This window comes from Pseudorca crassidens, chromosome 1, assembly GCF_039906515.1.
Source record: "Pseudorca crassidens isolate mPseCra1 chromosome 1, mPseCra1.hap1, whole genome shotgun sequence".
Classification (NCBI taxonomy): domain Eukaryota; kingdom Metazoa; phylum Chordata; class Mammalia; order Artiodactyla; family Delphinidae; genus Pseudorca; species Pseudorca crassidens.
In genome coordinates, this window is record NC_090296.1 from 101,364,560 (window position 1) to 101,392,345 (window position 27,786).

At 44.9% G+C, this 27,786-nt stretch overlaps 1 protein-coding gene across 2 annotated transcripts in view; it reads right to left on the reverse strand.

The window, feature by feature from the left end:
- Positions 1-27,786, reverse strand: part of MYO5C (myosin VC) — a 118,120-nt gene that overhangs the window by 42,197 nt on the left and 48,137 nt on the right. For both annotated transcript variants that reach the window (XM_067747322.1, XM_067747331.1), the window contains 18 exons: positions 26,028-26,111; positions 24,007-24,141; positions 23,401-23,498; positions 22,413-22,499; positions 21,849-21,960; positions 20,860-21,071; positions 18,352-18,517; positions 16,850-16,996; positions 14,799-14,963; positions 13,474-13,567; positions 10,273-10,336; positions 7,411-7,591; positions 5,402-5,495; positions 5,078-5,141; positions 4,915-4,995; positions 3,527-3,707; positions 1,798-1,891; positions 1,060-1,123 (listed from right to left, as the gene is read on the reverse strand). In XM_067747322.1, coding sequence (XP_067603423.1) covers positions 1,060-1,123; positions 1,798-1,891; positions 3,527-3,707; positions 4,915-4,995; positions 5,078-5,141; positions 5,402-5,495; positions 7,411-7,591; positions 10,273-10,336; positions 13,474-13,567; positions 14,799-14,963; positions 16,850-16,996; positions 18,352-18,517; positions 20,860-21,071; positions 21,849-21,960; positions 22,413-22,499; positions 23,401-23,498; positions 24,007-24,141; positions 26,028-26,111 — 2,123 coding nt within the window. The remainder of the gene's footprint in view (positions 1-1,059; positions 1,124-1,797; positions 1,892-3,526; positions 3,708-4,914; positions 4,996-5,077; positions 5,142-5,401; positions 5,496-7,410; positions 7,592-10,272; positions 10,337-13,473; positions 13,568-14,798; positions 14,964-16,849; positions 16,997-18,351; positions 18,518-20,859; positions 21,072-21,848; positions 21,961-22,412; positions 22,500-23,400; positions 23,499-24,006; positions 24,142-26,027; positions 26,112-27,786) is intronic.

Sequence of the window (27,786 nt, forward strand, 5' to 3'; positions counted from 1 at the left end):
GCCATACAAAGAAATGAAACTGAGTTATTTGTAGTGAGGTGGATGGAACTAGAGTCTGTCATACAGAGTGAAGTCAGTCAGAAAGAGAAAAACAAATACCGTATGCTAACGCATATATATGGAATCTAAAAAAAAAATGGTTCTGATGAACCTAGGGGCAGGACAGGAATAAAGACATAGATGTAGAGAATGGACTTGAGGACATGAGGAGGGGGAAGGGTAAGCTGGGACAAAGTGAGAGAGTAGCATTGACATATATACACTACCAAATGTAAAACAGATAGCTAGTGGGAAGCAGCCGCATAGCACAGGGAGATCAGCTGGGTGCTTTGTGACCACCTAGAGGGGTGGGATAGGGTGGGTGGGAGGGAGAAGCAAGAGGGAGGAGATATGAGGATATATGTATACATACAGCTGATTCACTTTGTTATACAGCAGAAACTAACACACCATTGTAAAGCAATTATACTCCAATAAAGATGTTAAAAAAAAAAACCAAAAAACAAAAAACCCCATCATTTTTTAAAAAGTATCTCAACAAGCTGGTGGCAAAACATTTTCCTCACAAGGCTCTACCAGGCCCTCTGTTGGTCAGGATGTAATTTGGGGGGTTTATCGATGAAGATTCTCTATCAACATGGATTTTAAGCCTTACCCTAAGTGGTCTGCTGAGAGAGAAACTGTTCTCTTTCACATGATCTTATGTTATCAATTTTTTCTGAAGAGATAATTCATGTGTATGGCATAATGTTCTAGGGGTATAAAAGTCTACACAGTGAAAAGTAAGTGTCCTCCCTCCCCTATGCACCAGCCACCCAGTTACCCTCCCTGCAGGCAACCAATGTTTTGTTTCATTTCTCATACACTCTCCCAGAGAAGGGTGTGTGTGTGTGTACACAAGTATTTCTTTTCCTCACACTTGAATGCTAACAAATTATATATCTTAATTAACACCTTGCTTCTTTGGTTTAATAACCTTTCTTTGGTATCACCCACAATTTCAGAAAAGAAAAGCATTACATGAACGTGAACCTGAGGTACATGCACAATGATACTTACTTTCTTTGTGTTCCTTCCTCTTCCTGATTGTGATTCAACTGATTAGACAACTCTTCTAGTTTTCCTATAATGAGAAGAACTATCAGTCCTTTGGTGGCCATGTCACTGCATTCTGATTTGGGTTTGGCCGTATTTTCATATTTTCAGTTATCGGGGTTCTAAACTGTACCCAGCTACAGATTAGGTTTTATGTGGTCTGAACAGTGTTTAAAAACTTTTCAAGCCATTATTTAAAAATTGTGATATTTCACATAAAAACCTGGATTTCTGGTTTTTCTTTAAAAATAGGAATATCAAGCAATACTGGGGCCCGAATTCTTACTTGCCAACAATCAACGGACCCTGGAAGCAGCTGCCGCCTTTAAATGCCATGAACCTTAATGTACTGTCCACCCAGCCCACTTCTCACTTTTTTTTTTTTTTTTCCAGTACGTGGGCCTCTCACTGTTGTGGCCTCTCCCGTTGCGGAGCACAGGCTGCGGACGCGCAGGCTCAGCGGCCATGGCTCACGGGCCCAGCTGCTCCGCGGCATGTGGGATCTTCCCGGACCAGGGCACGAACCCGTGTCCCCTGCATCGGCAGGCGGACTCTCAACCACTGCGCCACCAGGGAAGCCCCCACTTCTCACATTTATGTCACCTGCCTGACTCCATGGAGAATCAGTTTGATGATGATTTTTTTGGTCATTTCCTGGATACAGGAAACCATTAAAAGCAGCTTCATGAGGGTTCCAGTTACCTTTCATGTTTTCAGCTTGTTCATTCAGGCGGATTTCAAGATCTTGCTTCTGTTTCTCCAGTTCTGCAATTTGCTGTTTAAAGTCTGGGATCATCTTTAGAGAAGAATTAGAAATATTAGAATACTTTCACGTATAAACTTTAAAATCTCAGAGCTGCTCAGAAGCAAACTAAACTGTCTAGGTCATTAACCCCATGGAACATACGTCTAGTATAGTTGTGTAAGAGAGCTAGCCAAAGCATAGACTGGATTGATGCAATTTTTTTTTTTTTTTTTTTAACCTCAAGACCTATATAGTCACAAGAAACACCAGCATGCTCAGGGTGAGCGGTTCTCACATAGCTACAACCTCCACATCTCCAAGGTCTCCTGGAGAGAAGGAAGTATACATCTGAGAAGGCATACGGGAATTCTCTGCTGAGTTGAGGGAGGGATGATGTGACGGAATGGCAGCCAGTCTCTTTGGTCCAGGCCCAGAGACATTATCTCCTCATCTAGAAACAGGAGAATCATCTCAAAGGGGTTCTACCGTGCCCTCTGAATTCCAGGCTGTGCACGGCTCTGTTAGCAGAGGTCTGGAATGATCCAATATGTTTCATAATCCTCTGTCTTTGTCTAGCTAATATTTGTTTAAATGTCCATCATTTCCACCCCTAGTCACGTACGGGGAGTTTTTCTATCGTGCAAGTTTATGAAAACACCCGTGCCTCTGAAGTCCAAACGAAAAATACTTGTTTGACTGTGCAATTGGATTTCACTGCAAATTCCTCATTAAAGCATCACCCAAGGAATAAACAAAGACGTGCAGGTCCTTAACTACCGTTCCATACGTCCGCTGTGCCCAGGGTCACACATGCTCACGTGTTGACACAGCACTGAGACTTCCTAATGCTTCCAGGCTATAGGGGGAGGAAGAGGGACCAGTAAAGAAGGAGAGAAGCAGCAGCCAGCGAGGCGGGATGAGAAGCCTGGGAGACCACAGTGTCCTGGAAGCCAGCAGAACAGAAAGGAGGGAGAGGGAGTCATTAACATCACCAAGTGCTGCTGAGAGACTTAGACGAGGGTGGAAAGGAACCCTCTGTGCTCAGCCCTGTGCAGGCAGATTCAGCTAGTGGGAGAGGCAGTCCACAGAATGGGGTGGCCACAGAGTAAACGGGAGGTGAGTGGAGAAATCACAGCCAGGTGGCATGGAGAAGTGTGGCCAAGTCCCCCAGAGAAATGGGGTGGTGGCTGCAAGGGGTGTGGGGTTAAGAAAGGATTGTTTTTGTTGAGAAGGTTCCTAAGGTATTTCTTCATGCCAGTAGACATGAGTGAGAAGAAAGGATGAGACAAATGGCAGTGGAGAAGAACAGGCATCACGGAAGAAGGAAGCTGTTGAAACAGTGAGATGAAGGGCATGAGCAGGGCGACTGACCTTCTGAATGCACACCCCTCTCAAGAGGTACCTTTTTACCTTAATGCTTTTTGTTACTTGCCAAGGGGTTAGGGCTAGATTTAAAATGGATAGATTTAAGAGCACACACATCACAGAATCTGGACCTATCCTATGGTAAACCCTCTTAAAATGCTTTCCAGCCTGGGGTAATTTTATAGTTTTATCTTCTGAACCAGCTATTTCACTCCTGGGAAATGTAATCTGTTTTACAGCTGAGACACTGAATTTTACTCCACTAATGCATAACATCTCCAGAATAATGGCCACGACTGGGGCCCGCAGCTGAGACCATACCATGTTTTCTGATGTTAGCCTGGTGACTTCATGACGGATACTTTCATTGATGTCATTCTCTTCTCTAAATAATTTCTGCAGGTGGTTGATTTCCTGACTTAGATGCACCACTTTGAAGTTCAGAGCTTCAATCTCCTTTTCGTAGCAATCCTTCTGGGACTGGAGATGGCTCTCCAAAATGCTGTTAGAGGAGGTGTCAAGAAGTTAACTGCAGTCTTTATTCTGCTGATGACTCTGAGTGTGTACTTCTGCAGCAGTTATGAAAACCCACAATTAAGAGCCAGGCGCTAAGCACATAAAGTTTACTTGTGTACACAAGGTTACAAGCTATGGAATTAGGAACATAAAATTATAAACTCCTTCTAGCTGGTTAGAAAGTGTTATGTGGTGTTAACATGCAGTTAATGATAAGAAATTTTATTTTGGACATTATTAAAATTATATTTTTACTCTAATAATTAAAAAAATATGTTCTGTGTGATGCAACAATGATAAAGATACATGTTATTATACATTTTTCAAAACCCATAGAATGTACAACACCAAGAGTAAACCCTAGGGTAAACGATTGACTCTGGGTGATAATGATGTGTCAGCGTAGGTTCATCAGTTTTAAAAGATGTATGCTCTAGTGAGAGATGTTGATAATGGCTGTGCATGTGTAGGGGTAGGAGGTATATGAGAAACCTCTGTACTTTCTGTTCGGTTTGCTGTGAACCTAAAACTGCTCTAAAAATACTTTACTAATTTTTAAAAAAGCAAACGCCTTAAATTTAAACACATCTATAGGGACTTCCCTGGTGGCGCAGTGGTTAAGAATCCGCCTGCCAATGCAGGGGACACGGGTTCGAGCCCTGGTCCGGGAAGATCTCACATGCCGCAGAGCAACTAAGCCCGTACACCGCAACTACTGAGGCCACGTGCCACAACTACTGAAGCCCATGTGCCTAGAACCCGTGCTCCATAACAAGAGAAGCCACTGCAATGAGAAGCCCGCGCACCGCAATGAAGAGTAGCCCCCGCTCGCCACAACTAGAGAAAGCCTGTGCACAGCAACGAAGACCCAACACAGCCAAAGATAAAATAAATAAATAAATAAATAAACATATTTATATATCTATAGCAACACTGGCTAACTTATTTGATATAGTCAGTTTTCATTGTACAGGTTATGGGTTTTATTACTTGGCCAGTTATCCCACAAAGAGATTGTTCTTCATTATTAAACTAATTTACTCAATCTTCAAAGACATATTTCCAGGGATTATTAGACCATTCTACTGTAAGGAATTTACTTTGTCTATCAAATCTATGAAAGATAAACTTTTGAGTTTCCAATAGTATATTATCTCTGAAAAATCACAAAGAACCTGAGGGAAATTTCTCACCGTGTTGCTTTCTTTAGTCCTTCATAAGCAAACCAAAGTTCTCCATCCTCATTTAAATGTTCCAAATCTTCCGGAGAGAGCCTGCAACAATGAGGAGGGTAAGAAAATCATCTCTTTCATGTGTTACCTTTTTTTAAATGCTTGGTAATGCAAAAATGATTACCTGCTTCTTACATCTTCAGTGTCGTAGCTCTCAAGAAGTTGTTTGGTGATTTCCGACACCTTTTCTGAGAGAAAAAGGCACAACTGGTATAAATTACATTTTTGCCTAATTTCTCTTTTCCCATTTCCTTTTTAAGGACCCAGTTCTCTAGCCCTTCAGACTCTCCAGCTAACCATCTCATCAGCTGACTAACTTACCAGCTATCCCACCAACCAACTAACTAACCAGCCTCAGACCAATCAAAGGACACACTGCCTTAACAGCGACACCTATGATAAATTCAGCCTGCACCCCAATGGACTCAGTGACTCATATTTTCGTTACCTCTCATTTCCCGTTTCTGGGACTGCACATGTTTTTCCACTTCTATCTTCTGTGTCTGAAGTAGCTCTATCTCCTTTTCAAACTCAGAGATTGTCTGAATCCCAGCAATGATGGAACCAGGTGAAGAAAAAACAGCTATCGTGATTTACATCAGACAAAGGGAGCACTATTACTGTATTATTTATCTGTGCAAGTTGTCCTAAGTGCAGTTTCTCAGTTAAAATCTTGTTAAACCATCGCTGCCCATAAGGCTTGGCCTTAAAACCTTGTTTAACTATCTAAAATACTGTGCTTCCCAGATGTACTTGGTTGTAGCAATAGAATTAGTTTCCCTACTATAAAAAGGGAAAAAATAAGTACTTACTGCAAGCTTGGGGAGGGGAGGGAGAGGGGAAGGAGCTGCGAGAAATCAAGCACAGGGGATAAGTGCTCTCTCACTGTACGATGAAATCTTGGTTGCAAGGAAGTGGGCCAAGTCAAGGGTCTGGGCTCCAGCTACGTTTAGACGTGGCCCAGCGGCAGGGGCAGGGCATGCCCTGGAGGTCTGGGAGTTGGCAGTGAGGGCATGATCCGGGTCCAAGAGGGGCAGCTCTGGTTGTGGGGAAGAGGCTGTATTCTGCCTCTATTCACATGTGAGCTCAGGTTTGTCTTCTGCAGCTATGGGAGCTGTTCAGAGGTGAGTAACCCTTCCTGAATATTTTCTCAGTCAGCCTAAGTGTTTAAAGGTTAAAGCTCTTGTTTCCACAGGGGGTGAAAAGGGAGATCAAGTTGGCATTTACTGATCATTTTACATACACGACCTCATCCTTGTAATAGGTCTATAAGGTGAGTAGAATGACCTTTTATAGATCAGAAAACTGAAGCTGCATAAGCGTTACATGGCACGTTCAGGGTCACATGGACAGCTGACAGGGGACCCAGGACTATCCACCCTCAAGCCCGACTTCTGGTAACACTTCAGTAAATGTTCCAAGTCATATCTGTATTTACTTACAGGCTTATTATAACATGTATCATGATGACAATGGGTTTATTTTCTTTGAAAATCAGACTAATCTCCTTAATATACCACATTGGAGAGTGTGGATCATAGTTTTAGCTACCAAAGAGGAAACGAGTGACAAACACTGGTGCCGTACTCCAAGGGCAGCCACATGATTTCCCAAGATATAGACTGCAGCCAGATGACGTGACTCCCAGATTGACATCAGTCTTATGTGGCTGCTAAGAATGCAGGACTCATAGGCATATGTGGTCCTTCCAGATTCCACAGTCCAATCTACTACTTTCAAATACTAGGAGACTAGGGCCCAGAGAATATTGGCAGTTCTGCTAAGAAATTCAGAGGCAACCCAGGTACGATTCCATGACACATCTTCTAAACTATGCACGGGTACTCCTTGATGATTACAGAGGATATCTGTGTAATCATAACAATTTTCTACTAACATGTGTCTCACATATCTAGTGGAAGCTTAAAAGCTTTCCAACCTTACACTAAAATGGTCTGCCTTGAAGAAGGGAGGGACAAACAGGTTTGTATTTTCCAATGGGGAAGGAATTTAGTTAAAACCTTGATCGTCCAGGCATGGACCACTGCTTGTGTAGATTATCTGATAACACTTTAAAATGGAAGATTCTGATATGGTCATTTAATTTTAATACCGGTATTACCAGATATACAACATGATGGATTATATAACAGGGATTCACATCAATTTATAATTTAATATGGAAGTATTCTCTGGGTCAACATACTTGAACAACTTTATGTAAATGTAATTTTTACAAAGTTAGAAAGCTGACTTTTAAAACATAAAAAAACAGTATTGCTAAGTCAAAGGCAGCGGGGGAGTTTACACTTAGAAGAACTGGAGGAATCGGGGTCCTTTGGCTTTCTGCCCTCACATGGGTACTGTCAGCTGACCCTGCAGGGATGTGAAGTTCCTCCCACTCCTGCAGGTCAGACGAGTCAGCCAAAGAGCTTGTGGGGGGTGAGCAGCTCCTACCTTTGCCTGCTTGCTCAGCCGGGCCACCTCCCCTTTCAGGCCATCAGAGGTGACCCGCTCTCCCTCCAGCTGATGCTGCAGTTGCATCTTCTCATCTCTGAGAGCTTTCATTTCTTCTTTCAAAAACCGGATCTGCTTCTCATAGTCTTGCGTTTTCAGTTCAAAACTTTTTTCAAGAAGTCTAAGCAGCAAAAGAAAATTTTGAACCGTCTCTAAAGGCTTTACCCTGAAGTAGAACTACAGACCATTTGGAAGATAAGAGGCTCTTCCTTCCGAAAGGAAGAGCCAAGTTAAGACCTATTGTGAGGACAATGGTCTTCTGTTTAGCAGACGGCTTTCTGTCCCCTTAGGTTAAGGCAGCTTCTTCTTACACCTTCTGATCAGAGAACTGTGGCTCTACAGGGGTCACTCCGAGGACGCGCAGGAGAGGGAGGCTAAACGTAAAGACTCAATGCTTGTTGGGGGTCGTGTATCCCCCAAGCCGCCCCGGTCCCACGTGGTCCCCTAAAGGGGCCACTTCACTCAGAAAAGACCGTGGCACATTCTGCTAAGTCCTGTCCCCTGCCTCGAACCAAGGATCCTTGGAGCAGTTTGGCTTAGTCCTGAACAAGTTAATACTTAGTCCTAAACCAGTTAAATGGTTACTAAATTAATAGCCATTTAAGATGTGAAAGGGTTCAGCTCTTCAATCATCTTAGAATAAACTGCAGCAAACCCAGGTGCCCAAAAGGCCACAGAAAGCCAATTCCTTGTACGATGACTGCTCAATTGAGCCCAAGAAAAATAACCGAAGAGAGATACAGAGCCTAGACCAGCCCTACATAGCTCACAGGGGCCCAGTCGGAATTGAAGCCATCCTAGGCGCTCTGTGAGTTTAAGAAATCATCTTCCCACTTGCTGGGCTGTCAACTCAGTCCATTTTATGATTTGCTTTTATAGCACAAAGAGGAAAATCCTGAGGAAGAGAGTCATATGCCCAATAGGTTTTTGTTTCATTTCTTCTTACAGGTATTAACAAACTTTTAAACTTTGTTTTCAGACTTAAAAAAAAAAAAACTACAGTGCTCCTAAGAGGCCAGGAAAATACATTTGAAGAAGCAAATTGCAACCAGAAATCTTATGTAAAGAGAATCTCAGACGTGTAGCCTAAACTGACCAGAAGTATGCCCACTGACTGTGGCACCTCTGAGCCTCTCAAGGTTTGTGACAGGACCAAGTCTTCCCCAGTCAGCTGACCAGGGACCAAAAGGAGCTGCAGGTGAGGGCTGATGAGGACTGCAAAGGGGTCAAAATGACTTGGCCTCAGGCTGGCTCTCCAAGCCCCTGCTTGAAATGATCACTCCTAAGTGGCCCCAGAACACCAGCAGATGCCAATAGCTGAGCTCCTCTATCCTAGATTTTAGAGTTCACTGAAAAACAGACTTTTCAAGGTAAAGAGTTAACTATCCCTATTTAAAAACTGATGTAAGTATGGCCCAGCAATTGCAGTCCTAGGTATATATGCGAAGAAAATGAAAACACTAATTCACAAGGATACATGCACCCCAATGTTCACAGCAGCACTATTTACAATAGCCAAGATATGGAAGTGTCCTAAGTGTCCATCAACAGATGAATGGATAAAGAAGATGTGGCATATGTATACAATGGAATATTACTCAGCCATAAAAAAGAAAATTTTCCATTTGCAACAACATGGATGAAACTGGGGGGTATAATACCTTAGTGAAATAAGTCAGACAGAGAAAGACAAATACTGTGTGTTATCACTTATATGTGGAATCTAAAAAATAAAACGAATGAATGTAGCAAAACAGAAACAGACTCACAGAGAACAAACTAGTGGCTATCAGTGGGGAGAGGGAAAGTGGAGGGGCAAGAAAGGGGTAGGGGATTAAGAGGTACAAACTACTATGTATAAAATAAATAAGCTAAAAGGATATATTATATAACACAGGGAATATTAGCTAATATCTTATAACTATAAATGGAGTACAATGTATAAAAAGTTTGAATCACTATGTTGTACACATGAAACTAATATAATACTATAAATCAACGATACATCAAAAAAAACAACAACAAACAAAACAGATGTAGGATCATGAAACACTCTATGTATCTGTTAACTCTTGGAGATTTTCAGTGACACTCCCTCCCCTAACTGCTTAGCATCCTGCCCTCTTCATCCAGACCCAGGTTCTTCTGCTAACTAACTTCACAGGGAAGCTGTATATCCTGCCACCCAGGCAGCCCTGTGCCTTTTAGCCTTGGACAGAGATATGCAAGAATGTTCCATCTCTCCCCAACACCCTGCCATGAATCCCTACCTGGAGATCTAAAAGCCTGTGAGTTGACTTCTTAAGAGAGGGGGGCACAGACTGAAGCCTCTAGACCTTAGCAAAGGATTTGATACTGAGACAGGAAAGGCAGGGCTGGTACAGTACAAGCTCATGGGGACCTGTCTTAATTTGTGTGAGGTGGGTTACACACATTACTACCTGAGACAAGAGTCAAGTTTACAGATACAATGTGGGGGGTGAGGGGAAGGAAGGGAGGTTTATTTAAGAGGCACTAATTTTCATCCTTGGACTTGATGGAAGATGAAGAGGTGGCAGTCTCTGAACTTCTCACTGTCTTGGCAATAAAGGTCCACTGTGCCCACAACTCCAGAACCTGTGCAGTGTCTGAGAGGTGCACACTGGGCACTTAGCTCTCTCAAAGCTGAATCTCTCACTTCCTAAAAATATTCACACCCTGCTCTCCTGTACCTGTGATCTGCTACCTGCAAGCTGAGACGCAAAACAGAAAAGAGCAGAGAGGGAAAAAAGCAGTGGCTTTAAGACAAATGAGATTTCATACATTCTCTGTCGTTCTTCTTTCTGCACATCATCAAAGAGCTGCTTGGTGAGGTTGTCCATTTTTTCTGTGAAGGAGAATGAATACCTTTGAAATATGTCCGCAAAGCAATGCCTTGACTGTTTCATGGCACATTTAAGAAAGTGAGAATGTAAGAATAATCACGTGGTATTTATGATTAATGGGACTTAAGATGAGAGTATAAATGTCATTTTTTATAAGTTAGAAATAGATAAGGGGGTTTCAAAATAATAACCCTCACAAATTTGTTATGTTGGAATCTATGAATAGTTTCAGAGTACTTTTATTGGTCTGAATACCATTTGCTTTATTAAAATAGATATGTTGGCTTTGAGACAATAAATATTATTATTAAAAAAAAAACAGGGCTTCCCTGGTGGTGCAGTGGTTGAGAGTCCGCCTACCGATGCAGGGGACATGGGTTCGTGCCCCGGTCCAGGAAGATCCCACATGCCGCGGAGCGGCTGGGCCCGTGAGCCATGGCCGCTGGGCCTGCGCGTCCGGAGCCTGTGCTCCGCAACGGGAGAGGCCACAACAGTGAGAGGCCCGTGTACCGCAAAAAAAATAAAAATAAATAAATAAACAGAAACCCTTTGGGAAGAAGATGATCAATTTATGACAGGGGTTCTCAATCTCAGCACTACTGATGCTTCGGGCTAGATAATTCTTTGCTGTGGAGAGGGGGCCATCCTGCTCATTGTAGGATGTTGACTGGCATCCCCGGCTTCTACTCACTGGAGGTCAGTAGCACCTCTGCTCTAGCTGTGACACCAAAAATGTCTCCAGATTTGGCCAAATGTCCCCTGGCGGGGGGTGGGGGTGGGTGGGAACCAAAGGGCCTTGGTGGAGAATCACTCATTCATGATAACCAAGAAAATAATAAAGTGTCTGTCTTCATCTGGGGAAGAGGAAGTCTAAAAAGCCACTGTTGCATTTAAATACAATACAAGAATCCAACACAAGGTGTAGGTTAAGTGGGCACCTGACCACTGGGAAACAATCACTGGGGTTCAAGACAGTGTCTGGTTAGGAGAGCTCCACATTCCCAATGTGTGCCCTTCAGAATGGGCACAGGATTAACAGATGCAGCCCCTCAAAGCCTGACAGCCCGATATGTGCTTAGCTGACACCTCGTCCTTGAGTTCTACCTCATTTCTGAGTCCTGCCCCAGGGGGGAGCCCAGGGATGAGGTGACAATAGTAATCCTCCACATGACTTTGTTTAAAAAAAAAAAAAAAAAAAAGCCAACAGTTTAATAGTTTGTCTAATGCAGTATAAAATGTCCCTGAATCAAAATGACTGCTTCAGAATGTCATGAGTCATCCAGAAACTACTAGGGAAAATGCTTAAGCTTTAATTTAGAAGATACTGTATTCGGTATAATTTCAGTGTTTAATTCATTCACAGAATTGACTTCAATTCTGGTGTCTACCATCTTGGGCTATTTGCAAATGGGCTAAAGAGGCTGTCCAAATGGGACTTTCTTCCCCAAAGCAATGAGATTTTGCCCAAGGTGGAATCTCAAAAAGGGGAAACAGCATTCGATAATATCCTTGAGTCCCACGTCACAAGAGTTAAGTGGAAGTTGGTGCCTTCGTAAAACTCAGTTTGCCATGTGTAGGGAGACCCACAGGATAAGCAGTTTATAAACATGGGGTGTGAAAGCTTCCAGGCACTTTTTAGAAGGAGTTATAAAATTACCCACTCAAACATGTCAATGCTGTCAAATATATAATTTTCAGGACATACGTGTGGGAATTTAAAATGTTTTGTGGGAAATTCCACTTAAAGAAGTTAGAAAGAAGAACAAACACTCAAGAGGAATGGATTGTAATGAAAAAGCCCTTCCCTAATTCGAGTTCAAGGTTTACTCCCAGACCTCTAACCTCTTCCTGTCCAACACCCCCACGTACGTGGGCCCCAGCACCCACGTCATCAGCCCTTAGAGACAGGGTGCAGGGCACACAGTATGTGCAGCAGGATGGGCATCACCGGAACACCCTGCCTGCTCTGCTGGCCAGGTCTCAGGATGTTTACTTCCTCCTCCCGACATGTGCTTCTCCTGCACTCTGACCCGAAGCCCAGGGCTTAGTGCTGCTCCAGATGCTGGCACATCCCCCAACAGCTGGGCCTAAGGTGTGTGCTAGGTCTCCAGGCCTGAACCCTTGCGCCCCTGCCCCCACGCTGGAGCTTAAGGAATAGCTCCTGGACACGACAGATAATCCAGCGTGGTGATTTAAACTACCTGGTGAGGAAGCACTTGGCTCACGTTCCTGCTGCCTTTTCTGGGATTTAGCAAGGGCTTGCAATTAGAATTTGAGTCGGACAAGTACAGATGGACAGAGCTAGGCTAAGGATGGCTGCTCCACACTCCAAAGGAAAGTGTTACTGCTGGTCCCAAGGGCCTGCATCTGACAGCTCAGGGCTGATGTAGCTCAGCGCTAAGCGGGGCCCTTTGTTCAGGACCAGGACAGTGGCAGAGGACCTGGGTACCACTTAGACTAAGTAACCTGGACAGAGCTGAAATCTGAGTGCAGATGCTTGGTAAGCCACAAACATTATCCCAACACTGCCCTGGACAATGCATCAGGATGACTACAAGTTTTAAAAAAATACAGACTCTGGGGCTTCCCTGGTGGCGCAGTAGTTGAGCGTCCGCCTGCTGATGCAGGGGACACGGGTTCGTGCCCGGGTCCAGGAAGATCCCACATGCTGCGGAGCAGCTGGGCCCGTGAGCCATGGCCGCTGAGCCTGCGCGTCCGGAGGCTGTGCTCCACAACGGGAGAGGCCACAACAGTGAGAGGCCCGCGTACCGCAAAAAAAAAAAAAAAAAAAACAGACTCTGAACCATACCTGCCACCACCACCCACTACACTCCCCCACCCCATCTTCTGATATCACAGCTCCAGGCTGATGGCCCACCCATCGGTACTTTGTAAATGGCCCAGGAGGTTCTGAGACAGGGACGGCTGTGCTCCAACAAAAGATGGAAATAAACCGGATGAATCTGTAGGATACAGTTGCCACGATTTTAAATAAAGTTATTCTCTGTGGAGTGAAAGTTTTCTCATTATGCCAGAGCCTCCTGGTCCAGCCTGAAACTCAGTTCCCACCCAGTACCTATTTTCTGAATGACTGGACTTGTGAACGGGTGAATGTGTGTCGGGTCACCTTGGGCTTTACCTTTCAACTCGTCAGTCTTCTCTTGAAGCTTCAGCTGTATTTGCTCTTTTTGTATTTCCAATTCTGAATTACGCTTCTGAAGCTTTGCCAATTTCTAGCAAAGGGAAGAAAAAAATGCTTTTTTGAAAACCTCGCTTTGAGTTTTGTCCCCACTGCCTGTATATTTTTAAATTAGTATTTTTTGGTCTCGGCTCCCATCCATAGGTAACAGCCGGCACCAGCCCACTGCAAGACGCTGTGTTTAGCTCCACGTGCAAGGGCTCCATGTGACTTCGACAGACACTAGTTCCCAGCCTCGCCCGGAAATGGCTGAAATCAAGGAGAAAGAACCAAATCCAAGGTTTTCCCAAAGTCAAGGAAACTTCTCTGTCTTTTTCTTGGCCAGGGTATTTATATACTTAATATAAGAAATTTATGATATAAAGTGGATTCACACTTTGAGACTCAGGAAGGATGTGTGATCACGACCTAAATTCTCTTGTAAAGTGCCTGCTGGGCTGGCAGCTGGGGGTCCCTGGGTGCTGATGGCTGGTGACTGGCAGTGAGGGGGATGCCAGCAGCCGTGTTGGTGCAGCCAGGCATCTGGTCGCGGGGAGGGCAGAGGGATGCCCTGGGGCTCCAGGCTGCCACTACGGTGGGTGCTGTGGCACTTCAGAAGGTGCAGAACGGACGCTAATAAAGACCACCTGCTTAGAAAACAGCAGTTCATGCTTTCGCGGGGCTCTCTGACAGTCAGTTGGTTAAATTATTTTATCTGACAATTTTATCTTCACAATAATTCTGTCAGTCCCTTTTTGTTATTCCCATTTTACATATGAGGAAACCAAAATTCAGAGAGGGTAAGTGACTTGTCCAAGGCTGCCCAGAGAAGATTTGAGCCTGGGATATCTGGGTTTTATGTCTACTGCTCTTTTTACTACACCACAGAGATGAAAACCTGCCCATGCTTTGCACTGCTGCTCCGGGGACGATGCTTCCAGGATGCACACCAGGTGGACAAGTGACAGGAGATCAAGGTCATGCTGGAAGAGAGGGAAGCATCTGACCAAGGCTCTTTCTCAGGCCTTTCATCACTTTACAAACGTGGAAAGGAAGAGGAAACCTTATGTTGTGCTTCTTGAAGCATCAGCCTCCTCTTCTGCCCCCACCCGGACTCCAGGCCTCAGATCTCTCCTCCCCTAAAATGCAGGCTCTCTTCGGTAATGGAAGCCAATGGCAAAATCTGATTTGCTCTGCAGAAGTCTACTCTGTGGGAAAATGCTGCACTGTGATCTCTTTCACGGCACGACTCACAACCTATGCCCATAGTCACTTCCAGCACAGACCTCTTCCACGGAAGCCTTGTACCTCTTCCCCTTCTCCTCATAATTCTGCCTGTGGGTGGCTGCTCTGTCCAGCTCTGATTCCAGTTTCTGAATCTTCTCCACGTCACCGGCCTGAAGAGCAGCCAGGCTGGTCAGCTTTTCCACCAGCCCATGGTTCTCTCTGTTCTAGAGGAAAGAAACATCCTATACTTAGGGGTTTATCCAAATAAAGAAGCTGTTCCATTTGCTCCTCACAAGTTCTCATCTAAATCGGAGGTTTCTTTACACTGTCCACAGTTATCATTACAATGGCCTGTATGAGCACCTTCAACCTAGTCAAGATAGGGACGCAGAGCTAGTTAGGCAAATGCCTTCCTGAGTGGGTGGCTCTTTTAGTCCAACTGTGGAGCTCCAGGACAGCCCTAATGTGGTGGGCTGAGCTGTGTCCCCTCCATCCCCCCAAATCCACATGTTGAAGTGCTAACCACCAGTACCTCAGAATGTCAGTGTATTTAGAGATTGGGTCTTTAAAGATGTAATTAAGGTAAAACGAGGTCATACAGGTGGGCCCTAATCCAGTATGACTGCTGTCCTTATGAGAAGAGATTAGGACCCAGACACACACAGGGAGAAGAAGACCATGTGTAAGTCAAGGAGAAACCCCTCGGAAGAGACCAACGCTGCCAACACCTTGATCTTGGGCTTTCAGCCTCCAGCACTGTGAGAAAATAAATGTCTGTTGTTTAAGCCGCCCGGTCTGTGCTGGCTTGTTATGGCAGCCCTAAGCACTTGAACACCTAGAAAGGAGCTCAGGGAGTGTGGACACTCCCACAGGCCCTGCTCCCACTTGGCCAGGGCTGTTTTTCAATGCTGTTCTCCACAAGCTATATAACATGCAGGCCTGCTGCACAACAGCACAAGGAGGGGAAACTATCAAAACCTAAAGTTTCTTGTCTGCACATTCATCCATTCACCAACGACCCCTAGGGCTAAGTTTAAAGTTTATTGTAGGAGAATCTCAGTATTACTTGAGACAGATGCAGGAGTATGTTTCATAGAACTGGACACTGCATATTCCACAGCTCTCTCCCACTGGTTGAGGGTATATGAAGTTTTTTCCTATCAATGGGAATGGTATGGGGAATCTCCCCAAACTTGGCAGGGCTGTAGCTAGACCACGTGGACCTTTGGGCAAGTTAGAAAACGGCAACTTCTCTGGGCCAGTGCAGCCCTGAGGGAGCATGGCTTGGCATGCAGGTAGCATCTTTGTGCAAATTAGAAAAAGGCACCCATGCCTCAAAGCAGTACAGCTTTATACCAAGACACATGGGCTGGCAAGTGAAGCCAGAATGGATTTCAGCCCCACTTGCTCTCTTGGGCAGGTGCCCTTGTGCAGTGCGCAACCTACACAACCATATGTATCAGCCCTTCACAGTGCGCTTCTGTTTCCTAGCTCAGTTGGTCCACGTAAACTGTTTGAACCTCCTAACATGGGCATAAATCTTAACAGTGTTGACAAAAAAAAAATAATAATTAATCAATATTCAATTTAAAAAAGAAATAAAGTATTTTATTCGAGCCAACCTGAGGATTATAACCCAGGAGACAATCTTTCAGAAAGCTCTGAGCACTGTTCCGCCTGTTAGAGGTCAAAGCACAGTTACATAAGTTTTTAAGACAAAGGGCTATACGTCAAAGTAATATATTGACAGTTTACGTAGTCCAACAAGACAAGTAGTGGATCACTGTGACCCTTTACAGGATTAAGGAAGGAAAGTTATCTCGTAAGCAGCTACCTTGCTGGCACCAGGAGGAAATTGCTTTTTTGGGGAGGAGGGGGTGGGTAGGCTTTCCTGTGTCTTCTAAGAGGATCTAGTTAACATATAACGCAAACGCACAACCCACGCTAAAGGGGACAAGGTTGTGGCTCAAATGGTAGAGAAAATTTTATGTTCAATTCTTCCTGTCCTGCCTTAAAAGAATTTCATCAACAGCATAGCTAGGGAACTGGGCCAGAACAAAATATATCTGTTAGAAAAAGTAAATATGAAAGATGCATTGGGAACACCTACCTGGTCTTCTAGCTTTTTCTGCAAACGCTGAACTCTGTAAGTAAGCTGAATGTTGAGCACAAATCGTCGGATATTTTGGAATCTGCGTCTGGCCAGCCACGCCCGGGCATACTTCTGAAGGATCACAGCCTTGTGTTCCTCCAGCATCTTTAAAACAAGATTTTGTGAAACGCAAACTGGGTCTCTACTGTATTACTCATCAACTCTTCCAATGTTGGGAGATAAAACTACCAAAATATTCCTACAGGGTAAAATATGAATTTCTTGTAATCAACCCACAGAGCACTATTACCTATCTTTTTTCAGATTCTTTTTTACATTGTAAATGACAATTATTTACATTGTAAATAACTGTAATTATTTACAATGCTGTGTTAGTTTCAAGTGTATAGCAAAGTGATTCAGTTATACCTATATATATATTCTTTTTCAGATTCTTTTTCCATTATAGGTTATTAAAAGATAGAGTATATAGGTCCCTGTGCTATACAGGAAGTTCTTGTTGTTTATCTATTTTATATATAGTAGTGTGTATATGTTAATCCCAAACTCTTAATTTATCTATCCACCTCCTGCTATCCCCTTTGGTAACTAACCCTAAGTTTGTTTTCTGTGTCTGTGAGTCTATTTCTGTTTTATAAATAAGTTCATTTGTATCATTTTTAAAGACTCCACATATAACTGAAGTCATATGATATTTGTCTTTCTCTGTCTGACTTACTTCATTTAATATGATAATCTAGAGGCCCATCCATGTTGCTGCAAATGGCATTACTGCATTCTTTTTTATGGCTGTGTAATATTCCATTGTATACACACACACACACACACACACACACACACACACACACCCACACACACACCCACATCTTCTTTATCCATTCCTCTGCTGATGGACATTTAAGTTGCTTCCAATGGCTTAGCTACTGTCAATAGCACTGCTATGAACATAGGGGTGCATGTACCTTTTCGAATTAGAGTTTTCTCTGGATATATGCCCAGGAGTGGGATTGAAGGATCATATGATAACTCTATTTTTAATTTTTTAAGGAATCTCCATACTGTTCTCCATAGTGGCTGCACCAATTTACATTCCCACAAACAGTGTAGGAGGGCTCCTTTTTTCTCCACATCCTCTACACCATTTATTATTTGTAGACTTTTTAATGATGGCCATTCTGACGGGTGTGAGGTGATACCTCATTGTAGTTTTGATTTGCATTTCTCTAATAATTCGCCATGTTGAGCATCTTTTCATGTGCCTACTGGCCATCTGTATGCCTTCTGTGGCGAAATGTCGATCTAGGTCTTCTGTCCATTTTTTGATTGGGCTGGTGTTTTTGATATTAAGCTGTACGAGTTCTTTTGTATATTTTGGAAATCAATCCCTCATCAGTAGCATCGTTTGCAAATGTTCTCCTACCTAGACTTTTGAAACAATAACCAAATCCCACCTGTGGTGGACATGTACGAACAGACATTCACATCCCAGAAAGCCGCACCTTTCGATACCTCCTCCTCGCCAGGAATCCTCGGGTGTAGGCCTGGATGGTGATGGCGGCCACGCGAATCAGTTGGTACAAACTGCGGACAAGATACGCACGACAGTACTTCTGAATGATTATGGCTGCCCATGCTTCTTTTAAGGCTGTGGCGGTAACAGCTTTCCTTGGTTTAAAAGAATGCAGAGTAAATCTGTTACCCACAGGGCATTGACACCTACTCCAGAGGGCAAGCTTGTGCAACACCTCTTAACTAAGGCATGTTCAAATGTTGTGCAAATCTACACATTAAACGCTGTAAGTGGTTTATGCTAACGTCTACTCAAGATCAGTGTCATTACCTCTCCTTTCCACCCTGATCCGAACGTGGACCTGCTCCAGGAACGAAGCACCACGTGGGAACGGCCACACTCTTCACATTCAGGCCGATCACCCCACTGTCACTCACATACCCACAGAGACCGTGACAACACAACTGTGCTTTGGCATTGCACCTGCTCATTCCTCTAGTCATTCTTGTGGGAAATCACGCTGGAGGTTCTAGATCAGGGGTTGGAAAACTACGGCCTGGGGGCCAAATCTGCAGCCTCCCACCTATTATTGTCCACTTTTGCTGGAATGCAGCTGCAACTATTAATTACAAATGCCCATGACTGATTTCACGTTACAAAGGCAGAGTTTAACAGCTGCGTGAGAAACCACATGACCCCAGAAGCCCAAATATTTGGCCCTTACGGAAAAAGTTTTTCGAAGGACCTATCTGAAGGACTGGGGGTGAACACAAAGTTCTTACCTTCAATGTTTGCAACCTCATGAAACAGAAGGACTTAGAAATGGTCAAGTGGGATAAGAAGAAAAGTAAAATAACTACTAAAAGATCTGTAAGAGAGATCTTATTGAAATATCATTCTGCTTGGGAAGAGCTGAGATGTCAGCCAGCCTTAATGGAAAAGTAGGATTTCTGTAGACACTGAAGTTTGGAAAAGGCATTTCAGACTAAGGGACCAGTGAAGGCATGAAGGCCTAACAGTGCCTGAAATATGCAGAAAAAGGGAATTTGTCTGGAATTGCTAGAATGTAAGACACATGGAGAAAATTGGTAGTCTGTGAGGTGAGAAAGATAGATGGGGACAATTTGTTACTAAAATATATATATATATATATATATATATATATATATATATATATATATATATATATGAGTAGAACACCTACTATGTGACAATCACTGTGCTGGGTCTTACGGATGGATGCAGTGGGAACCAGACAAGTATGGTCCCTGTCCCCACAGAGCTTCCATGCTTATAACTGCATCCAGGCCATGGGCGGACGTGAATACCACGTTGAAACCTGAGTGCTCTTCTGTGGGAAACAGGGGCCACTGGAGGCATTCACAGCAGGAGCAGGGCAGGCCCTGCTTTAGGAAGATGGGAGAGAAAGGCAGCAGGTGGAGGGCTGTGCTGTAGAGTGAAAGGCAAACAATGATGAAGGTCCAGGGCACGGGTGCAGGAATGAAATGAACGGGACAAACACAAGAGGCAAGTGGGGAACAGAATCCCAGGCCACGGTGATTCCCAAATGGAAAGGGAGCATGAGTTTGGGGAAGAAGCTAACTCTGGAGTTTCCTGCCCTCGAGACTGCTGCTATTAACTGACACCAGAGGCTCGGGAGGGCAAGGCTGGCTGTGTTTCTGTGTAAGATGGTTGCCTGGGAGAAGAGTGGGCTGGGGTGGGGGTAGGGTGGTGGAATGGCGAGTCCAGTTTGGGGTGTGCCGAGATGAAGGCTGTGGTGTGTCAGCCACGTGCAGAAGCCCAGATGCTGTTGGAGGTCAGGCTCAAGCTTGGGACAAGGGAGGCTGAGCCACACAGCCTGACCCTTAAACACCTGCGCCCTCAACTCCCCTCAGAGCAAGCGAAGGAGGGAGGCAGGGCAGACACAGAACCGCAAAGTGCTGTCCAGGAGGGATGCCCGTCTTGCTGGCCAGGCCAGCATGGCCTCCTGGGAGCACTCAAGGAGGGGCGGGGTGGGCGTGGCCGGCGGAACTGCCCTCCACTCAGGCAGCCCCACCCAGGGGTTTAGTGCCTGCGGGTAGAGCCTTGCCATGGTCCCCCCAGGCATGGTTTGCCCCACCACCTGCAAGGCAGGCTGGTCACTGGTGTCTTTACTCTGAGGCTTCACTTGGACCTTGATCACCTTAGGTGTTTTCGGTTCCCAGGAACCAGCGGCCCAGCCCCTCTACCGGGTCTCACCAGGAATTCTGACCCTCTTCAGCAGCACGCTGATCAGGGCTTCCCCTCTTCAGGGTCCTGGTTGTCACCTCTGCCACGTGGGGACAGCAGGCAGTCAACACCACCTGCCCCCGAGGGCACACCCATCTCACCTGGAGGCTCACGGCCACCTCGGGGGGACGCATCTGCACCTGGGTCCCAGGAGAAAGGAGGCCCCGCCCCCCGAGGGGACTGCGAAGAAAGCCAAATGATGGCACACGTCTTCTTGGTTCCAACATACCTCACGGTTTGCTGACCCCGGAAGTACTGCTGTATGATCAGGGCCGCTCGTCTCTCTCGGAGGAATTTTTTTCTCTGGAGCCAGCCACGGATGTGCTTTTGTATCACAACACAACCCTGTCTCAGTTTATCCAACCGGAGTTTCTCTAAATAAGCCACTTGCCCTGCTCTGAAGAAAATTTTGGTTTTACCAAACTGGTACTGATTAGAATCCTGGAAGAGAAAAATGACATAATCAGAAACAAAATCTTTCAGATTTTCTATAGTACTTGGAAAAGATGTTGAGAGATCCAAACATGCCACAACATTGTTATTCTGACATCTCTTTGACATAAAGCAGAAAAGCTCTGATTATGACCTAGAGGTTTATATTTTGCCTTGTTTGTTTAAAGCTTCTTTCTGGGGAAGAAACGGACTTGAGGGTGAGGCATCCGTCTGTGGGGTGGGAAGGGGTGTGTGCATTGTTGGCTGGGCTGCCGGGGAGCTCCAGCCTTTCATAGGTGGTTTCCACAGAAGAGCAGAGGCACCTGGAAAGGCTTGGTTTCTGTCTTCCTTTGGCTTCTCTTTACCAACCCCTTCCTGGCCATGATAACTGCTTCCCCACTTCTTTTCTGTCACAAGTCATGGCTTCAGCAAACCTCTAAGTCCACACTGAGGGCCACACCAGGAACCCCCGGCTCAGCGACCGTCTAGCTGACTGTGTAACATAAGCCTGGCCCGCAGAAGCTCCCTAGGCTGTGAGAGAACACAGCAGGACAGGAGGACACGGTGGCGGTGGAGGCCAGGGCTTGAATTCGGGTCCCTCAAGGTGACTCCTGCTGTCAGGAGATGACGCCCCATGAGTAGGTCTGCTCTGATCTCCTTAGCACACAGACGCGCGGGGCACGTTTCCTTTCTGCTTAGGCATTCACACAGTTACAGCCCTGAGACAGAGGCAGAGATGAGGACAGTGTCTGCGAGCCCGTGGTTCCAGGAGACAGCAGGACTGACCTGGATGAGCCTGTGTAAAATGACTTTGCACACCTCCTTTTTATCGCTGAATGAAAGCTCCTGCTTGGTCATGAGGATCCCATAGCGGCTGTAGAACTCGATGTACGTCCACCTGGAAAGTCAAGGCAGACCTAAGGAGCCGGGCCGGAGGAAACGCATGCTGCCTGTGGACCCCAAGGGCGTACCTGCCACTGTTCTGGGGACAATGACCCTGATGTTTGACCCACTGCCCACAAACCTCACCTGAGCACACCTGGATGGTTTTGCTCCCTGGATGCCTCCTGTTAACGTTCCGCTCCGACAGCTGTCTCCCCCTCCAGCTCCCTTTCTCAGGGGCACTGGGGAGGCAGCGGGCGACCCTCACTAGTGCGGAGATGAGGGTGGGGTGTGAGGGTGGGGACGGTGGCCTCTGTCTCACATGGTGCTCGTTCATCTGGCCTTCCCACAGCACAGCGGGACACCTTATGAACATACCTGATGAAAACGCGGCAGCCCCTCCCTTGGATCTCAGCACAGACCTGAAGTTGGGCACTTTTCCCCCCAAACAAGGAACTGACAACGTACCTAGAAGGGTAGCTCTGCGCACTAATGCGAATGGTTTCTAAAACGCCACAGGCTCGCAGCTGCTGAACAATTCTCTTGGAGTCAAACCTGAAAGAAGACGATCTGATCATGTGTTAAGCCATCGCAGTTGATAAACAGGCCCATGAACAGTGTAGCGGACCTGCCCCAACCGTGAGCTCCTGGGCAGCAGACCGGCCTGTGTAATCCCTGAGCCCAGCAGATACTTAATAAATACGTGTTGCACGTCAAACGAAGAGAGCACCTCTGTGAAACAGTTCAGAAAGCTTCACTGAGGACACGGGGAAAGGAGCAGCTGATTCTGACTGAGGGAGGCAACAGCGAGAAGCCTTGTGGGGAAACGGCCTTTGGGCTGAGCTTCGAATGACAACCAGAGTGGAAGAAATGTCCAAGCTCACCCGTCCCAGCGCCTACTGGTTGCTGAGTCCCCTTTATAAGACACCCCACAGGTGGCCCTCTGGCTTAGGCCTGACCCTCTGAGGACACACGGACACAGTCACCACCTCCAGACGGACCACTCCCTTAGACACCTCTCAGCTTGAGTCAGCTAAGAGGCGCTCTATAACTTCCACCGTGGGTCTGGGCCTTTTCCCTGGGGCCCCAGACAACAAGTCTAAGTAAGGCCTCATGGCATGTTTGAAGACAAAACTTCAGACCCCTCTACAGCATTTCTCCTGCAAACACATACAAATTCTTACCATCAGGGAAAATGTTCTGGCTTTCTCAGTTGCGTAAGCTTTAGCTGTAGAATAATTCTTTCAAATCTAACCCTTTTGCTTAATCCCGGAGATGAGACGGCTTAGCCAGAGGGGTTGTGCTAACATTATATGTAGAGGGCAGGCTTGTTCTGAATCATTTAAAAACCGAGAAACAGTAAAGTTCACGACAATTGCAAGCAAATTCTCCAACATCACGACAGAAACCGTTTCCTCGGTGTTTCTTCCCCACTCTGTTGCAGAAGAACACTTACTCAAAGGGCAATTGCTCATCATTTGGTTTGATGCATCGAACGTAGTGGGGCATGGTGGCATTGAGGGTCTCCATGAGCAAGTACAGAGAGCTGCGGAACTAGGAAACAAGGTCAGGTGACAAATATCGTGCTGAAATTTAATGCTTAGATCCGGGTTAAAAGGAAAAAAAAAGGTCCAACCTTATTGTAAAGCAATTATACTCCAATAAAGATGTTTAAAAAAAAAAAAGGTCCAACCTTGATAAGTTACTCAAGAAGAGGAAAAGTTAACTTCAAGCATAAACACCTATTATGAAAGGTTTTAGTCTGTGACTGGGTTTATCAGCATATCCTGCTTTTGTGGACAGAGCAGTTCTCCATCCAATACTCCCAAACAGCAAAGGACTTTAGTGACTCGGGTTACTGTGCAAACATATGGTTTGCTCAGATGCGTGTAGCCTTAGAGGTCGAGGCACTATGATGATGAACTACTACTTTTCTTTGAGTTTGCATTTATATTAACAGATTTGAAGAAACCCAGTGCCCGTGTCCAGGCCCGGAATGGGTCCCACCCATCCCTGGCTCCCTGCCCTCAGCCCCCTCGCCCTCAGAAAACTCTCTCAGTACCTTGCTCCCCACGGTGCTCCGGAAATGCTTGTTGTTTGGCTTGATGACTGGCTTTGCAGATTTAACTGTGATCGCTGAACCGAAAGGTGAAGAAGGAACCGGATTTTCTTGAAAAAAGTGGGCACAGAGATGAAACTGGGAAGAACAGAGAGGGTTTCAATGTCAAAAGTATTCGCCCACAGTCCTTAGCTGGAACAATCAAGGAAATGGTCACAACAACGACGTCTAAACCAGTAGGGGGGTAAAGGAACAATCTTGGCCAAATCTCAGTTCCACAGGGGGGTCGTCCTCACTCGGGATGACTGACGGTTTCTTTCCCAGGAATGGGAGCAGAAGGGAAAGCATGTGAATGTCTGTATGTGGGTATCACTCCAAGTGTCAGAACAGGAGAAGCATTTATTCTTCCTCCCTCTGCGCCTTGGCTCACGTTGCTTCTGCACTTGGAATCTCCTCCCTCCTAACCCCATGTTCTCATCCCTGCAGATCCAAACCCTACCCATTACTCAAGGTGCTATAATAATATTTTCTAGCCCCACCCCCTTCACAATAACTTCCCTGGTGTCCCAGCGCAAATTAATCCCAACTTCCTCTGAGTTACCCTAATCTTTGATCTGTACCTCTTTTAAGACACTCACTATTTTCTACCTTGCATCACTTATTTCTTTCAATGTCTTATCTTCCCTCTTGGAGAAGATCTCGTATTTTCTTCTTTTAAATCAGACATTGAGAATCTTCTCTGGGGGAGAATTCCTGCCTGATTCATCCTGTAGCCCCTGTGGAACAAGCGAATCTGAAATTCCCAGGCCTCTGACAGCTTGTGGGCTTAGTGCAGAGACCTATCTGTGCCTCACCACGATCTGTGTCCCTCTTCCAGACTGGACCCCAGGTAAACAATTGGTGAAATACGTCAACTAATTCCGTACACAGATACAGGCTATTTCTACACTGAATTCTCTGTCATAAATCAATTTTAATAACTGAAGTTGCCATGGCCTGTGATTTACTTATGACCATTAGTGGGAAGTGCTCAGGCTCATTTGGGAAATTGTCAAAATTCTTGAGCATCTGGTGCTCTGTGATGACCTAGATGGGTGGGATGGGTGGGATGGGTGGGGAGGGAGGTCCAAGAGGGAGGGGATATATGTATACTTACAGCTGATTCACTTCACTGTGCAGCAGAAACTAACACAACATTGTACAGCAATTATACTGCGATAAAATAAAATTTAAAAAAAAAGAAAAAAAAAATACTTAAGCATCAGCAAAGGACTGGGGACCTTCTAAAAGAAGGAAAATAAATATGATAACCAAATCTTCATAAAAAATGAAGGACTGTGTATGAAATATCCTTTTTCTCAAATTTTAAGAATTTGAATTCTTAAAATTCTTAAATGGAAAGAAATGTTTAAGGAGGAAAAGAAAAAGCCAGAAGTCACTCTTACGGTGACACTTCATCATACAGAACCGTGGATTCAAGGAGCTCACATATGCAGAGCAGCACTCCATCTTGCTTTGGTTTTCCTTGAGCACTTACTTGGCACTACCTACCATTGCTTGCTTTCATGTGTAAGGTATGTTGCTCCCTCTGGGATGTGAGCTCCATGAGGGCAGGAACCCTGTCTGCCCTGTTCACTGCTGTATCCCCAGAATCTAGGACAGTGCTTGGCACATGATAAGTGCTTTATAAGTGAGTGAATGAATAAAATGTGAATTATGATTCTTTAAATGATTGTATTATCTGTCCTTCGTCTCTGTCATCTGCATATTTGATTTCTGATTTTGCATATAGTGGAAATGTGCATGCTTTCAGAAGCTAGAAACATATTTTAGTGCCAGTTCCGAAACAGTCATTTTTTGTATGCAGGGGCTACAATTCGCTGTTACAAGACAGTTAACACACACACACACACACACACACACACACACACACACACACACTTCTTACTCTTTCCTGATACACATCCAGATCCACGTCAAGTACACAATGAATAACATTAACCACCTCTTAGGACTTTACAAACCTTGCTGGCTCTCAGGATTTCAACCAGCATGTCATAGACGGTGTCTCTGTTCTTCTCAAGGAAACCTTCACATTTATACTCTACCTATGCAAAGAAAGGAATTAGTTCCAAAGAGGCAAATGCAGACAGCATCTAAGTACCACAGGTTTCTTTTCTTTTTAAAGAAAGATTAATGAAGGGGCTACAAAGGCAATGTTTTAAAAAGAGATTCAGTTTGTTTGTCACAGCAACGCGATTACAGAAAGCTTAGGAAGCTGGGAATAAGTCATCTGATGCAAAGCGCCAGGCTCTCCCGCTGCCTGGACTTCTCACTGGCCGCTGGTCACTCTACACTCACCCATTAGTTCCCACTGGCCCCAGGTGACTGTTTTTTCCCTGTAACATGTGCAGCTAATACAAGAAGACCTGGCTTAGGGCTCCCTTTGCCTTTGAAGCCACCAGGAGGAGGAGAAAAGCTCAGTGGTGTCCTTTGAGTCAAACAGAAATGTTTTCCTGAATCAGCATTAATGTGGTAGAAAGGAAAGAAAAATTGACCAGCTGATCACAAAACCTTCCAGGACCACAAACCCCTTAGAGTCAGGTTTAGAGTGGGTCAGTGTTTGCCCTGATTGAACTTGGCTTAGAAAAACCCTCCATGCAGCCCTTTCTGATTCATAAGGCTTCTCAAATCCCTCAAACAACATATCCAGGGTGGCTGCTTAAACATTCAAATCTCTGGTTAATCACAAAGCTACAGTCATCAAAACAGTATTGTACTGGCATAAAGACAGACACATAAATCAACAGAGCAGAACAGAGAGCCCAGAAAAGAACGCACACTTTTAGGGGCAATTAATCTACGACAAAGGAGGCAGTCAGGATTAAAGAGTTAAATGTAAGACCTGAAATCATAAAACTTCTAAACGAAAACACAGGCAGTACGCTCTTTCACATCAGTCTTAGTAATACTTTTTCGTAAATGTCTCCTCAGGCAAGGGAAACGAAAGCAAAAATAAACAAATGGGACTGCATCAAACTAAAAAGCTTTTGCACAGTGAAGGAAACTATCAACAAAACAAAAAGGCCACCTACTGAATGAGAGAAGTTATTTGCAAATGATATATCTAATAAGGGATTAATATCCAAAATATATTAAGAACTCCTACAACTCACCTCCAAAAAGAGAAACAATCCTATTAAAAAATGGACAGAGGATTTGAATAAACATTTTTCCAAAGAAGACAGATAGCCAACAGGCACATGAAAATATGCTCCACATCATTAATCATCAGGCAAATGCAAACCCAAACCACAATGAGATACCACCTCACACCTGTCCGAATGAATAGTCAACAAGACCACACATAACAAGTGTTGGTGAGGGTGTGGAGAAAAGGGGACCCTCCTGCACTATTGGTGGGAATGTAAATTGGTGCAGCTACTATGGAAAATAGTATAGAGTCCTCAAAAATAGAACTAACATTTGATCCAGCAATTCCACTCCTGGGTATATATCTGAAGAAAACAAAAACACGAATTCAAAAAGATACATGCACCCCTAGGTCCTCTGCAGCACTATTTACAATAGCCAAATCTCTGGAGTATATATTTTAAAATGTGATATATATTCTTCATAAATAAAAAAATAAAAATTTACAAACTGTGAACAAACAGGCTTTCAGGGGTGCTGGAATGTGGAGGCAGAGAGGGTGTTCAGGGACCCCAGGGCAAGGACTCTGCTTTGTCCCCTGGGTAGGAAAGTGTCCTTCCTGGTGCACAG